The sequence below is a fragment of the Lipophrys pholis genome (assembly GCF_963383615.2).
Source record: "Lipophrys pholis genome assembly, chromosome: 5".
Classification (NCBI taxonomy): Eukaryota; Metazoa; Chordata; class Actinopteri; order Blenniiformes; family Blenniidae; genus Lipophrys; species Lipophrys pholis.
In genome coordinates, this window is record NC_137628.1 from 2,456,625 (window position 1) to 2,471,236 (window position 14,612).

Sequence of the window (14,612 nt, forward strand, 5' to 3'; positions counted from 1 at the left end):
TCCTCGCTCACTGTGGTGACATCACTACCTGCAGGTGGTCAGAACACTGTTGCATCAGTCACACTCAGGATTGTGTAATACCATGAAAGTCCTTGTTTATGAGCTAACGTGCTATCGTGTGCTACATAAACAAGCTAACGTGCTAATGTGTGAGACACAAACTAGCTAACATGTTAAAGTTTGGATAGTGGACTAGCTAACATGCTAGTGTAAACTTTGTGGACCAGCTAACATGCTAGTGTAAACTTTGTGGACCAGCTAACATGCTAGTGTAAACTTTGTGGACCAGCTAACATGCTAGTGTAAACTTTGTGGACCAGCTAACATGCTAATGTAACCTTTGTGGACCAGCTAACATGCTAGTGTAACCTTTGTGGACCAGCTAACATGCTAGTGTAAACTTTGTGGACCAGCTAACATGCTAATGTAACCTTTGTGGACCAGCTAACATGCTAGTGTAAACTTTGTGGACCAGCTAACATGCTAATGTAACCTTTGTGGACCAGCTAACATGCTAATGTAACCTTTGTGGACCAGCTAACATGCTAATGTAAACTTTGTGGACCAGCTAACATGCTAGTGTAAACTTTGTGGACCAGCTAACATGCTAGTGTAAACTTTGTGGACCAGCTAACATGCTAATGTAACCTTTGTGGACCAGCTAACATGCTAATGTAACCTTTGTGGACCAGCTAACATGCTAATGTAAACTTTGTGGACCAGCTAACATGCTAGTGTAAACTTTGTGGACCAGCTAACATGCTAATGTAACCTTTGTGGACCAGCTAACATGCTAATGTAAACTTTGTGGACCAGCTAACATGCTAGTGTAAACTTTGTGGACCAGCTAACATGCTAATGTAACCTTTGTGGACCAGCTAACATGCTTATATCCGAGACATAAACAAGCTTGCATTCTAATGTGCAATTTGTGGACAAGCTAACATGCTAATGTAACCTTTGTGGATGAGCTAACATGCTAACGTGCACTTTGTGGTCTTGCTAACATGCAGATCGTGGAAAGGTTAACGTGCTAACAAGGGATTTGTGGAGTTGCTAACATGTCAAAGCCCCAAACCCCTTCAAAATAAAAGTCCTTGTTTTTTATAATGACAATGTAAACCTTCAAAGTGGATATTAAGTATTTAGCTAGGCTAAGGGTGAGCTGGCTTTCAAAATAAAATAAAAAAACTTTTTTTTTCAAATTAATAGTCCTTGTTTATTCAAAATTATACCACAACTCTAAAAAAAAATTGATCTTTAGGGATTGGCGAGATTAGAGGTTAGTTGGTTAGTTTAATGCTAATGCTTTCAATGCTTTTCAATGCTTTTTAATGCTAATTCTAGGCTCATTAGCTTAGCAGATTAGCATGTGCGATAAGACCAGATTCCAGGTCAGGGACACCTGGGGACTAACCTGTGTCATTTTCAGGTAGCGAAAACAGGAACTAACTTAGCAACAATTGAGCTGATATTTGGGGGACGGCCTTAACAGGGACTAGGGTTACGGATCACGAGCTAATTATCCGGGTCCCACCTACCCTAGGGTTAGGGTTACAGGACCAACCTCAGCTGGAAGTGGCTTGCTTTGCTTTATCTAAACACCACGCCCACTATAGCTGATCTTTATCTCTGGAAACCAGAAAAATTAGAGTTGGGGTTAGGTGGTGGCTTCTGTGACATGAGCTAGTTTAGTTTGGCTGAAGTAAAACTGAAGTAATAGTTTTTGGAGCCAAGGAGGGGCGACTAAAAGTGAGTTTAGAGCTTCTGTCATTACAGCTAAAAAAAACACAGACCAGGCCAGAAATCTGGGTGAAGGAATGGACTCAGACCTCAATTTTGTAAAACACATCAAAGCAATTACAAAGTCAGCGTACTATCACTTGAAAAATATCTCAAGGATCGAAGGACTGATGTCTCAGCAGGACCTGGAAAAGGCTCGTCCATGCATTTATCTTCAGTAGGCTCGATTACTGTAACAGCATCTTTACACGTCTACCTAAAAAAACAATCAGACAACTGCAGATGATTCAGAACTCTGCTGCTCGAGTCCTCGCTAAGCCTAAGAAAGTAGATCACATCACTCCAGTTCTGAGGTCTGTCCACTGGCTCCCTGTTTGTCACGGGATAGATTTTAAAATCCTGCTGTTGGTCTTCAAAGCCTTGAATGGTTTAGGACCAAAATACATGAGTGACCTCCTAACTTGGTATGAACCACCTAGACCACTCAGGTCATCTGGATCAGGTCTTCTATCAGTTCCCAAAGTCAGAACCAAACGTGGACAAGGTGTGTTCAGGAAATGTGCTATATAAATAAACTTGCTTTGCTTTTTGCCTTGCTTTATGTAGCGTTCTATGACACTGCAGGCACTCAGGGCGACTCCGTGTTGAACGTCTCGCTGTCCATCACACCTCCCTGCCATCTCTGGTCAACTTTTATTTTTCAGCCTGACAAAGTCATCAAATCATCACTGTAGGTACTTGTCTCTTCCTAACAGCAGGATTAAACTCAGAAACGCGGGGAATACAAGCTGGGGAGCTCCTCACCCTATCTCTAAGGGTGCGCCCAGCCACCCTACGGAGGACACTCGTTTTAGCCGTTTGTATCCGGGATCTCGTTCTTTCGGTCATGACCCAAAGCTCATGACCATAGGTGAGGGTAGGAACGAAGATCGACTGGTAAATCGAGAGCCTCGTCTTTTGGCTTAGCTCCTTCTTCGCCACGACGGACCGATACAGCGACTGCATAACTGCAGACGCTGCACCGATCTGCCTGTCGATCTCATGCTCCATCTTCCCCCCACTCGTGAACAAGACCCCGAGATACTGGAACTCCTCCACTTGAGACAGGGGCTCTCCACCGACCTGAAGGGGGCAAGCCACCTTTTTCCGGTCTTGAACCATGGCCTCGGATTTAGAGGTGCTGATCCTCATCCCAGTTGCTTCACACTCGGCTGCGAGTGCCAGACCAGCTCGGGGCCCTGGCTGTGCCAAGAAATTCTGTCCATAAAAGTTATGAACAGAACCGGTGGGAAAGGACAGCCCTGCCGGAGGCCAACGTGCACTGGGGACAGGTCCGACTTACTGCCGGCAATGTGAACCAAACTCCTGCTCCGGGCGTACAAGGACCGGACAGCCCTTAGCAAAGGGCCCTGGAGTCCATACTCCCGGAGCACCCACCATAGGACGTCCCGAGGGACACGGTCGAACGCCTTCTCCAGATCCACAAAACACATGTGGACTGGTTGGGCGAACTCCCATGAACCCTCGAGCACCTGGTGGAGAGTATAGACCTGGTCCAGTGTTCCGCGACCTGGACGAAAACCGCATTATTCCTCTTGGATCCGAGGTTCGACTAATGGCCGGATCCTCCTCTCCAATACCCTGGAATAGACTTTCCCGGGGAGGCTGAGGAGTGTGATCCCCCTGTCGTTGGAACACACCCTTCTTAAATAGAGGGACCACCACCCCAGTCTGCCAGTCCAGAGGCACTGTCCTCAACCGCCACGCGATGTTGCAGAGACGTGTCAGCCACGACAGTCCCTGCACATCCAGAGACTTAAGGAACTCAGGTGCCTTGCCACCGAGGAGCTTAGCAACGGTGACTTCAGCTTGGGTAATGGACGAGTCTACCTCTGAGAACCCAGCCTCTGCTTCCTCAGCGGAAGACGTGATGGTGGGATTGAGGAGATCCTCGAAGTATTCCTTCCACCGCCCGACGACATCTCCAGTTGAGGTCAACAGCTCCCCACCTCCACTGTAAACAGTGTTGGTGAAAACCTGCTTCCCCCTTCTGAGGCGCCGGACGGTTTGCCAGAATTTCCTTGGGGCCGACCGATAGTGACATTGTGCAATACCAAACAGCACAAATAATGTTCAAAGTAAACATAATCTATTACCTGGGAATATTCAACAATTGTTCAAAAATTATGAAGTGTTCCAATCTAAGGAGGAAATGTAACTTTCGTATGACAAGAAAACGGTTTTGTCTATTAGTATACGGGGTGAGACTACTGAACGGATTAAGTGTGGAATTGAGGCAATGTTCAAATATGAGACAGTTTAAAATACTGTATAAAAATATGATTTTCAAGAGGTATGAGGATGAAGAAGGTGTGGCCAATCACTAGGCTATTTTAGAGGCAAATGTCTAGTCATTTATTTTGGTTATTTCTATTGTTCTTTTCTTTCCTTGCATTGATTAGTTTTGCTTGTCTCGCCTGTAGCGTTTGTGTGTATTGTTTGTGTGTATTGTGCTTGTATGGTACATGTTGATTTATATGTGGAACAGTACATGTGTTAATGGCTGAATGTATTAGGCTATGTGTGTATGTTTATACGTAATCATGCATTTAGCATGAGTGTTTAATTAGGTATGCATGTATTATGATAATGTTAAGTACATCTTACTCACAGCATGTGTGTTATGTATGATGTGTGTACTCAATGTGTGCTTGTGTGTGGGTATAGGCGTTTATGTCTGTCTGTAGATATGTATGAATGGACGTGTATGTCTATACGTATATTGTATGTCCTGCACAGGACGTGTGTGTGTGTGTGTGTGTGTGTGTGTGTGTGTGTGTGTGTGTGTGTGTGTGTGTGTGTGTGTGTGTGTGTGTGTGTGTGTGTGTGTGTGTGTGTGTGTGTGTGTGTGTGTGAAAATGAACAAGGTAATGTGAATAATGTTTCTGTGCGCTGTGTGTTTGTGCTCTGGACAAAGTGTGATGAATCAGTTCACGTCTTTAATTCCTTTAAAGCTGGAAAACCAAAGACAAACAGTCGAAGGTCCAGAAAAAATTGACCAAAAACTACGAAATGAACAAACTTCTCCACTTCTGATAAGCTGCAGATAAACGCTGCAGACACTTATTTGATGGAGAAAATAATATACAGAAATATGTTGTATAAATGTGTGTGTGTAGGCATGTATGTATGTATCTATGTATGTATGTAAGAGATGAAAGGAAGTTGATTATGCTATTTACTTTTGGACAAGGGTGGGAGTAAATAAGTTTTACTTCTTCTCACTCGTTTTCGAATATTCATCTGATTATGTTTTCTTGATTTATTTTTAAATTATTATTACTGTTATTCATTTATTTATTTGAGAGGAAAATGTTGTTGTTTTTCTTTTTTGTTTTGTGCCTTGACTTTCGAAATAAACATTTCAAACCAATAGTCCTCCATGGCCTCCCTTAACTCCTCCCAGAACCGAGGTTTTGCCTCCACCACGGCTCGGGCTGCGGCCCGCCTGGTCTGCCGGTACCTGTCAGCTGCTTCAGGAGTCCTATGGGCTAACAATGCCCAATAGGACTCCTTCCTCAGCTTGACGGCATCCCTTACTTCCGGTTTCCACCACCGATTTCGGGGGTCGCCGCCACGACAGGCACCAGAGACCCATCGACCACAGCTCCGAGCAGAATCTTTGACAATGGAGGTGGAGAACATGGTCCACTCGGAATGTCTTCAGCCTCCCCCGGGATCCCTGAGAAGCTCTCCCGGGGGCGGGAGTTGAAGACTGCGCGGACAGACGGCTCGGCCAGGCGTTCCCAACAGACCCTCATGACACGTTTTGGCCTGCCGAGTCTGTCCAGCTTCCCTCCCGTCTAGCGCATCCAACTCACCACCAGGTGGTGATCAGTTGACAGCTCTGCCCCTCTCTTCACCCGAGTGTCAAAGACACATTGGCCGGAGATCGAATGACACGACCACAAAGTCAACGACCTCTGGTCTCGGGTGTCCTGGTGCCAAGTGGACTTATGGACACCCCTGTGCTCGAACATGGTGTTCGTTATGGCCAGACTGTGACTAGCACAGAAGTCCAATAACAGAACACCGCTCGGGTTCAGATCAGGGAGGCCCTTCCTCCCAATCACCCCCTTCCAAGTCTCACTGTCTTTGCCCACGTGGGCGTTGAAGTCCCCCAGTAGAACAACGGAGTCCCCAGTTGGAGCACTATCCAGCACCCCTCCCAGGGACTCCAAGAAGGTAGGGTACTCTGTACTGCTGTCCGGTCCATAGGCCAACACAACAGTCAGAGACCTGTCTCCTACCTGAAGGCGTAGGGACGTGACCCTCTCGTTCACCGGGCTGAACTACGACACATGGTCGCTGAGCTGTGGGGCAATAAGCAAGCCCACTCCAGCCCGCCGCCTCTCACCGCGGGCAACTCCAGAAAAGTGGAGTGTCCAGCCCTTGTCAAGGAGCTGGGTCCCAGAGTCCAAGCTGTGCGTGCAGGTGAGCCAGACTATATCTAGACGGTATCTCTCTACCTCCCGCATAAGCTCAGGCTCCTTCCCCCCCAGCAAGGTTACATTACATGTCCCAAAAGCCAGATTCTGTGTCCGGGGGGTCGGGTCCTCGAGGCCCCTGCCGTCGACTACCACCCAATCCACACTGCACCCGACCCCTACGGTAGCCTCTGTGGGTGGTGGGCTCACAGGAGGAAGAGGAGGGACCCGCGTCGTCGTTTCGGCCTGGGCCCGGCCCGGGCCCTGCTGGCGAAGGCCTGGCCACCAGGTGCTCGCATACGAGCCCCAACTGCGCCTTACCAGGCAATGTCACGCTTCTCTTTGGTTTATCCATGGGGGCTTTTTGAACTGCCTTTAGTCTGATGTTTAGTCTGATGTTTGGTTGAAGTGTCTGCAGCGTTTACCCCGTCTTCACAATCGATATGGTTCATTATGTGAGACTCATGAATATGCTTCCCAAATAAGAATGTTCATTAATGTTGTCAGTAAATTTGAGAAAATTTGGATGAAAACCTTTTAAGATGCATTCATTCTAATGAAAAGGTTTGACCTGATGGTGGCGCTAGAGGACAGGTCAACTGACTCAGGTCAAGGACGATGAGGAAGGTGAGGAGTCCAGAATGAGCTGCCATAAGGAGGAGGGTATGGAGTACCCCACAATTGATGTACTGTCCAATGGTCTGGTGAAGACCAACACTTCGTTCCGGGCCATGGTCACAGAAGCTTGCCGACTCCTGAATCACCGGCCCAATGATCATTAGCAACATTAGCTTCTACAACCATTTTTTTCGCCCACGCCTGCCCAGTGCCGTTCTGTTGGCCACTGGCGGCTGGAGCAGAGCGGACCCCACCAATGCCATGGAGGTTTACGATACCTGGATCAACCTTTGGTTCAGCGTGGCGACCAGCACAAAAGAGCCTTCTGCTTACCAGGGGACCGCCTTCCTGGATGGCTTTATCCATTTCATTAGATAAACCCCCCCATCCCCTTGCCACCCCACCCCCACTGCTCCTCCTTCTGTCCTCCCCCTGCTAACAGTTCTGTTTTTTATGACACGTTTCTCTTCCTACAATCTTTAACCGATTTGAACCATTCAAATGTCAACATTTTTTAGGACTCTCCTGCTATGTTTTAACAATTTGAAATCTTTTAAAAAAAAAAAATTGCAACTTTTGTGCAAATTTTTTTTCCCCATGTAAACGGAATTTTACCCGGGATATAAAAAATTTGTTTCGTCAAAAATGGACGAAAGACATCAAGCAAGACTTGACAAAAGAGGTGATATTAGGATTTTATTAAAACAAACAAAATAATCTTTAAAGGCAAAGGTGCAGAGATTCTCCACACAGAGAGGAGACGGTAGCAGGACGTGTGTGTAGACGGAACAAAAACAATGAAATACTTTGTACAACTGTTAAGAAATATCAAAACAACTTCAATAAATTACAGCATATACAGCGAGCCCCTCGTACTCATCCTTCCCGTTTGCTTTCCAGACCAGCTGATCCTAGTTTGAAGGGATCAGAGAGGTTTTTCCTCTGATGGAGGATCAGCACTAGAACCAGAAGATCCACATTCAGCTCTCATTGATTTAAAGGGTTTACAAACAAACAAACAAAACCAAACATGCGATTTAAAAGGGCCTGTTGTGCTTTTAGTCAGTTGTGCTAATATCTGAAGGAAAAACTAGGAATCCATCACGGGAAACGTGATTGGCTACAGATTTAATCTGCTGGAATAATCCCGATAGTAATTCTAACATCACTGAGCGTGATCCGATACCGTGAAGATGAATCAGGAGTCACTGTAGCCACACAGTCTTGATGAGTTAAAAGTTCAGAAAGCTGTTTCATAAAACCCAATTCAGCCTCATTCTACCAACAAGCGGACAAAGTTAATTTATTCACCATGTCATTGGAGGAAATGATCACATTAAAGATCAAATCGCAGCATATTTCAGTCATCTGTCAGTCAAAAAGGTCAAACTTCCAAGTTTCCAGTTTAGATCTAATTATTTACTCATGTTTAAGACAGTGAGGCTGATGTCAAACTACAAGCGCATGATTCTTTGACAATGACAATTTGAGGAAACCGAGTGTGTCACTTCCTGCAGGTAATGAAAGAGCCCACAGGACCATGAGTCTGGAGTCAAATTACAGGTATTTTCAGCCGTATTCCAGGCGTCAGGCTGTGCACGCCCTCGATTAATCAAGAATGATTCTGGTGTCAAATTACAAGCAGCTCACTTTAAAATTCAGTCTAAAACTTGAAACATAAGCACAACAGGTCTCCTTTAAATCCTCCTTCCTCTTTTAATGAGTTCTACTTTACTTCCCGTGCTTCCTAAAGGTTTCAGAACGTCCATCGAGCATCTACATGATTACAAACTTCTGCATCCAGTGATTACGGATTAGATATGCTGAACAGTCCTGATATATGATCCAAGCATGCCGTCTAAATACTTGTTGTTTTCATTCCCTGTAACACTGATCAGATCTCCAGAGGAGGAATTAACATCCTGGGTGACGACGTCTGGAAACTGACATCCAGCTCTTCTACAAAACACTTTACAAAATAAATTAAAGGACCTAATGCAGATGAACGAGGTCGGGTTAGAATATCGGGGGTTGGTTTTAGCACAGTGGGTCAGTTCGAGTCCAGGAGATCAGATCAAAACGTTATTTTATAAATACTCAGAGCAGAGAGGGGAAAGGTTTGGGTTTGTACATGAGCAGGATGAAGGAGAGGAAACGTCTCACTGGTAGAAGAGAAGCTGTAGACCAGCAGCTCCAGATTAACTTTACAGGTTACTATTAGTGAGTCGGCAGGAAAAAGTCACTTCAGGTTACTGGAACAGCGTCGGGGGGGGGGGGGGGGGGGGGGCAGAGAATCCTCCCTCCGCCGGTCACTTCCGCTTGCTCTTGGTGTCGGTGGTCTGGAAGACGCTGGAGGCCGACATGAGGTTCTCGATGTACTGACCCAGGACCTGGTTCTCCGATTTCAGCTTCAGGTTCTCCTCCTTGACGGCGTCGACTCGAGCCGACAGGTCTGAGACACCAGCAGAACCGGAGGACAAAGGTTAGACTGGCACCCGGATTTACTTCAGTCCTGTTCATTCTTACGAACGTCCACTTCTCATCCACGTGGTAAACCATTTATATCAGCTTCTGTGATTTAGTTTTTCTAATTTCCTGGCTACGAACAGTCTTTCTTAACATTTTGGTCATTTTCAAAAGAAGAGGACGACAGGACTTCGTTTCTTTACCCACATAGTCTGAAGTTCTCCCAAAAAGTTTAAATTTGCCATTTTGATGACGTTCTAATGCAAGGCATACTCAATTGGCATTTTTCCTGTTTACAAGACGTTTTCAAGTGAAAACACAAAACTTGGGTTGTGTTTTGGTCTCCTAGTCTGATGATAATGGAGCTCGGAGAAAACACAACTTTTGAGAACACCTCAACTGCGTACTCTGTTGTACGGAAGAGTTTTAGGGCCACTGAAGAAAAAAAAAAAATTCGGAGGCAAAAAAAAAACAAAAAACCTTTGTGGCTCCAGAAAAAGTCGAAAATCAAATTCGAGATTTTTTTTTTTCAAGGTGGAAATAAAAAAAGTCCATCCATCCACATGCCAGCGGTGTGACTGCTTCCTCAAAATGCATATCAGGCGGTTTAATGGAGTGATGAAAAGATGCTTTTTTTTTTTTTTTTTCTTCAGTGGCCCTAAAACTCTTCCGTACTGTTGAAGCAGGGAAAATGCAACTTTTTAAAAACACTTGGGCTTTGTGTCAAACAGCAGAAACTCTGCTAATGCACATGTGCAACATGGCGGTTGTAACTCGGAGTTGTGCACATGCTCAGTAGAGACAATCAGAACACAGACTTGGTCGTTTTATTTTGATGGTCACTGTAATAACAATCCAACTTGGTGGTCTGTCCACGAGAATGTCTGTGTTCTCCCATTGTTGATGTTTAGAGCGGATTGTTCACAGTTACACAGTGGTACAGAGAGATATTTAGGGTCCTCCATCATGAAAGGATTACTGCGGTTCGGAGAGGTAATCCCCGGTATTTCACAGACATGTGGTCTCCTCTGCTCAGCTTTTTACCCAAAGAACTGACTGAACTTGTGACAGAATGACAAAGGGGCCAAACCTGGATGCTGAAGCTGGATCTCAACTAGTATTGATAGTATGACATAGTACAGTGGCGCTGTTTTTTTCTTCCTTGCCATTTACCCATTTATTTTCATTTTCTGTCAACCGCAAATTTATTTAAACAATTAATACACCCATTTTGTGTTTTTCCTTTCTCTTTTTGCAATGTGATCCAATGGCACGATGTACAACTTTATGTTCTCTTATTTGTGAAATCTAAAAAAAAACAATAAAAAAGTGCTGATTTGTTCTCTGTTGCATGTGTGTGTGGTTTCACTACAACAGTACACAACACCGCCCACTAGTGGCCCAACATGAAAAATACATTGTTTTCAGGATTTATGTCCTTGTTGTGTAAATGCTAAACTTTTGTGAAACTAAAATAAAAAAAATGAAGCGTTTTCACTTGAAACGGTGTTTGTGTAAACGGTGCCTAACTTTACTGTTGCTGGATCTTCAGGCTGAGACTCGGATCCAAAAGATAAAATGAGGATTTCTCACGTTAAACCAAAACCGCTGCATCGCAGACTTCAGTGAACTTGTGTTACCTTCCAGTGTGTGCTGCAGCTCCAGGACCTGGTTTATTAGCCGGGTCTTCTCCTCCATCTCCACCTGGTTCTCCACATCTCCTGCAGCACCCACCCACCCATGCACACACACACACACACACACACACACACACACACGGTTACACACAGTCACACACTAGTAGTGTGTGAGGCCAACATGCAGAGAGCGGACGCACCGTCGATGTCACAGTTCATGATGAAGAGGTCGCTCTCCTGGGTGGGATACAGGGCTGCAGTTCCAGAGTCCACTGAGAAAGAGGAGATGGAAACACGTGAGCCAGAACATTATGACCGCTCAACGTAAACACCGCAATTCGATTAAAGAGTGGGAAACAGTAGGTACGAGGTGAGACTGGTCCACATGAGATCAAAAAAAAAAAGAATGTGTTTGGACTGTGGAAGCAGAGGTAGGCTCAGGGAGAACATGCAAGAGCCACAGAGAAAAGATCCAGCAGGTTAATAAACAATATTTTTAGTTTCTGATTGAAGTCAAACATAAATTAAAGTAAAATTAGAAACATCTGAAGACGAATAAGATGGGAGTTTATTTCCTGTGTGTGTGTGTGTGTGTGTGTGTGTGTGTGTGTGTGTGTGTGTGTGTGTGTGTGTGAGACCCACCCAGACTGTACAGTTCTCTACTGACCAGCAGGTTATCCAGGCCAAAAATTACTGGATATTAATGCAACTATATCATCCAACACACTCAGTCAGAGACGCCATAATCCGGCAGATTATTTGTGAACTGCACACGGTAAATGTCCGGTTCTACCACCGTCTCCACAGCCGCCTCACAGGCCGAAAACAAGCCTTTGGACGCGCATCTACCGTGTCCGATAATGGAACTCAGTCTGGTAGCATTGTTTGCTAACTGGCTACGGAGCTCGCCACGCCTATAAGCCGCAATAAACGGAGCTCATTTAACGTCAAATACCAACGTAGAGTCGCAGACATCTACAAATGTCTTAAAACTCACGCTAAGAATTCGATAAATACGAATATCAACCTGATTGTTCCGGTGCAGCGAGCTGTGAGGAGCTAACTCCTGCAGCTTCAGCTTCAAATCACAACAAGCTGGCTGATATTTTCCTTTTTTCTACCCGCACGAGACGTAAAGCGGGAGTATCAGAGAATAAACTCACCGAGTCTCAGAAATATCTTCTCCTTTCAGCGGAGTTAGGGAGTAATCAGATTACTGTGGTGGTGATGAAGAGGAGGAAGACAGCTGGACTTCACCCGTCAGTACTGTCAGTACCTCAACTGACCGCCAGGGACGGACACACACACACACACACACACACACACACACACACACACACACACACACACACACACACACACACATAAGTCATTAATTTCCTACAGGTTCACTCAAGTCTCAAACACCGGAGCTCATCTTGTGTGTGTGTGTGTGTGTGTGTGTGTGTGTGTGTGTGTGTGTGTGTGTGTGTGTGTGTGTGTGTGTGTGTGTGTGTGTGTGTGTGTCCATATGCTGCAGCCACTTGTCGCTCTGAGCTCCCCTCATCCTCATGAGGGCAATAATAATAATATTCTATTATTATTATTATTATTATTATTATAGCAAAGTAACAAGTGTTTTTAATCCAGAGACACGTGGGAGAGCGTCCAGCACGCCAAACTAGTAAAGCCATGAACAAACTCTTGAAAGGCGTCAGACAAAACTCACACAGGAAACGTCGATTGGAGGTGAATTAGATGGATCAACGGATGAATGAAACTCTACATTTATTCATCTGATCACGTCAAAATCAGACAAAAGGCCTGAAGCAGCAGTATTGCGGAGCTGCAAGGGCTCACGACAGAAACACGTGAGGAAGTGCATGAATCAGTTTCAGTTGCTGCATGAACGAGGCCAGAAAGTCTCACACGAGTGACGATTGGGTCGAACAAAGTCTCCAGCGCCCAGTCCTTCACCTTCTTCCTCACGAACAAGCTCAACTCGCATCTAATTAACCGCTGATGTGTCTTGGGTCGTGGAGGATTGTTGGAGGTGGACAAATCTCCCAGCAGCACAGGGAGAACATGCAAACTGCCCACAGATACCCCCACACTGCTGCACAGGCGCCGGCCAGGAGCGAGGGAACACAAGTTTGAGATACAAAGAGACAGAAATCATAGAAAGTCATGTGGCGATGAAGAGGGAGATCCGGATTCAGTTCAGACTGAAAATAACAGCTTTGTTCAGAGGCACGCCTCGGATCCATCGCAAGCACACGCACACACGCACACACATACACACACACACACACACGCACACACACACACAAACACACGCACACACATACACACACGCGCACACACACACACACACACACGCACGCACACACACACACACAAACACACGCACACACACACACGCACACACACACACACACACGCACGCACACACACATGCACACACACGCACCCACACACACGCACACACACACGCACGCACACACACACGCACGCACACACACACGCACACACACGCACACACAAACACACACGCGCACACACACACACGCTCACACACGCTCACACACACGCACACACATGCACGCACACACACACGCACGCACACACACGCGCACGCACACACACACACACACACCCACGCACACACACACGCATACACACACACGCGCACACACACACACACAGGTACGCACGCACACACACACACACGTGTGTACACGCTCTGGTTTTACAAGCTGTGTGTCTACAGCTCGGTGTTCGAACATTCACTGTCTGCAGGCTGATGCTAATGCTAATGCTAACTGTTCCCTCCAGGAGGATTAATGAGACACTTGTCTGGTAAACAGGAGTTTAGTAAAACAGCTCCTGTCAGATTTGGGTTCAGGAAGCGGGACGGAGGGTGACAGCAGCTCTGCAACTCCACAAATCAATAGTGACCGAACCTTCACTGATTGTAGGTGTTGAAATACTAATGGATTACTTCCTCTCGCTGGGTTCATAAAGTTCTCACACTGCCTTACAGTTCTGAGGAGATGAGTAACATTTGTGTACCTGGATCGTCTGTGAGGGAGATGTTGGTGAACGATCCGTCCTCTTTCTCCACCTCGGCCTCCATGACTGCAGAAGCACTTTTCTTTCTTTTTGCTCCTGTCTCTTCTCTTCTCTTCTCTCTCTCTCCCTCTGTCTCTGTCTCTGTGTGCCGTCTCCTCACCCACCTGCCGTCTCCATTGTGTTTCTGTACCTGTTCTACCTGCAGAGCAGCTCAGGTTACTCTGCTGTCATGGGAGAGGGTCACCATGGCAACCGCCTGACCCAACATTGGACATACAGCAGGAAGTGGCAGGAGTCAAGGTTCAAGCACTGCACACCACACACACACACACACACACACACACACACACACACACACACACACACACACACACACACACACACACACACACACACACACACACACACACACACAGAAGAAGTAGTAGTGAATCAGTTGGCTCCCTCTGCTGGTTGCAGCTGAACACAGCAGCTCAGTCTCCATGTTGCAGCGGCTTCACAGTGACTCTGCACTTTATTTGAAACATTAAGGACTCACTGCTACGACTGTTATGCGGATTTTGTAAAACGAACAGGGTAAAGATTTTGTGCAGCCTATTCTCAGTTTGCA

General features: G+C 46.0%; 1 protein-coding gene across 2 annotated transcripts; it reads right to left on the bottom strand.

Moving 5' to 3' along the window:
• Positions 1 to 7,513: 7,513 nt before the first annotated feature.
• On the bottom strand, positions 7,514 to 14,396 carry scoca (short coiled-coil protein a). Of its 2 annotated transcripts, none has more exons than XM_080463775.1 (4): positions 12,115 to 12,232; positions 11,152 to 11,223; positions 10,955 to 11,035; positions 7,514 to 9,300 (listed from the first exon to the last, which is right to left on the bottom strand). In XM_080463775.1, the coding sequence occupies exons 2-4, from the start codon at positions 11,168 to 11,170 to the stop codon at positions 9,158 to 9,160; spliced, it is 243 nt and encodes an 80-aa protein (XP_080319901.1). In that variant the 5' UTR covers positions 11,171 to 11,223; positions 12,115 to 12,232; the 3' UTR covers positions 7,514 to 9,157. The 2 variants fall into 2 exon arrangements, with proteins under 2 accessions (XP_080319901.1, XP_080319900.1); XM_080463774.1 differs by lacking the exon at positions 12,115 to 12,232 and adding an exon at positions 14,003 to 14,396 and having other exon boundaries at positions 7,530 to 9,300.
• Positions 14,397 to 14,612: the final 216 nt, after the last annotated feature.

Bases quoted from the DNA above. Each gene is read 5' to 3' on its own strand.
- scoca (XM_080463774.1), bottom strand. From the start codon at position 14,066: ATGGAGGCCGAGGTGGAGAAAGAGGACGGATCGTTCACCAACATCTCC. The intron at 11,036-11,151 runs GTGCGTCCGCTC...TGGGTGCTGCAG, and splicing joins CATGAACTGTGACATCGACG to GAGATGTGGAGAACCAGGTG. The intron at 9,301-10,954 runs GTAACACAAGTT...CTGGTGTCTCAG, and splicing joins GCTGCAGCACACACTGGAAG to ACCTGTCGGCTCGAGTCGAC.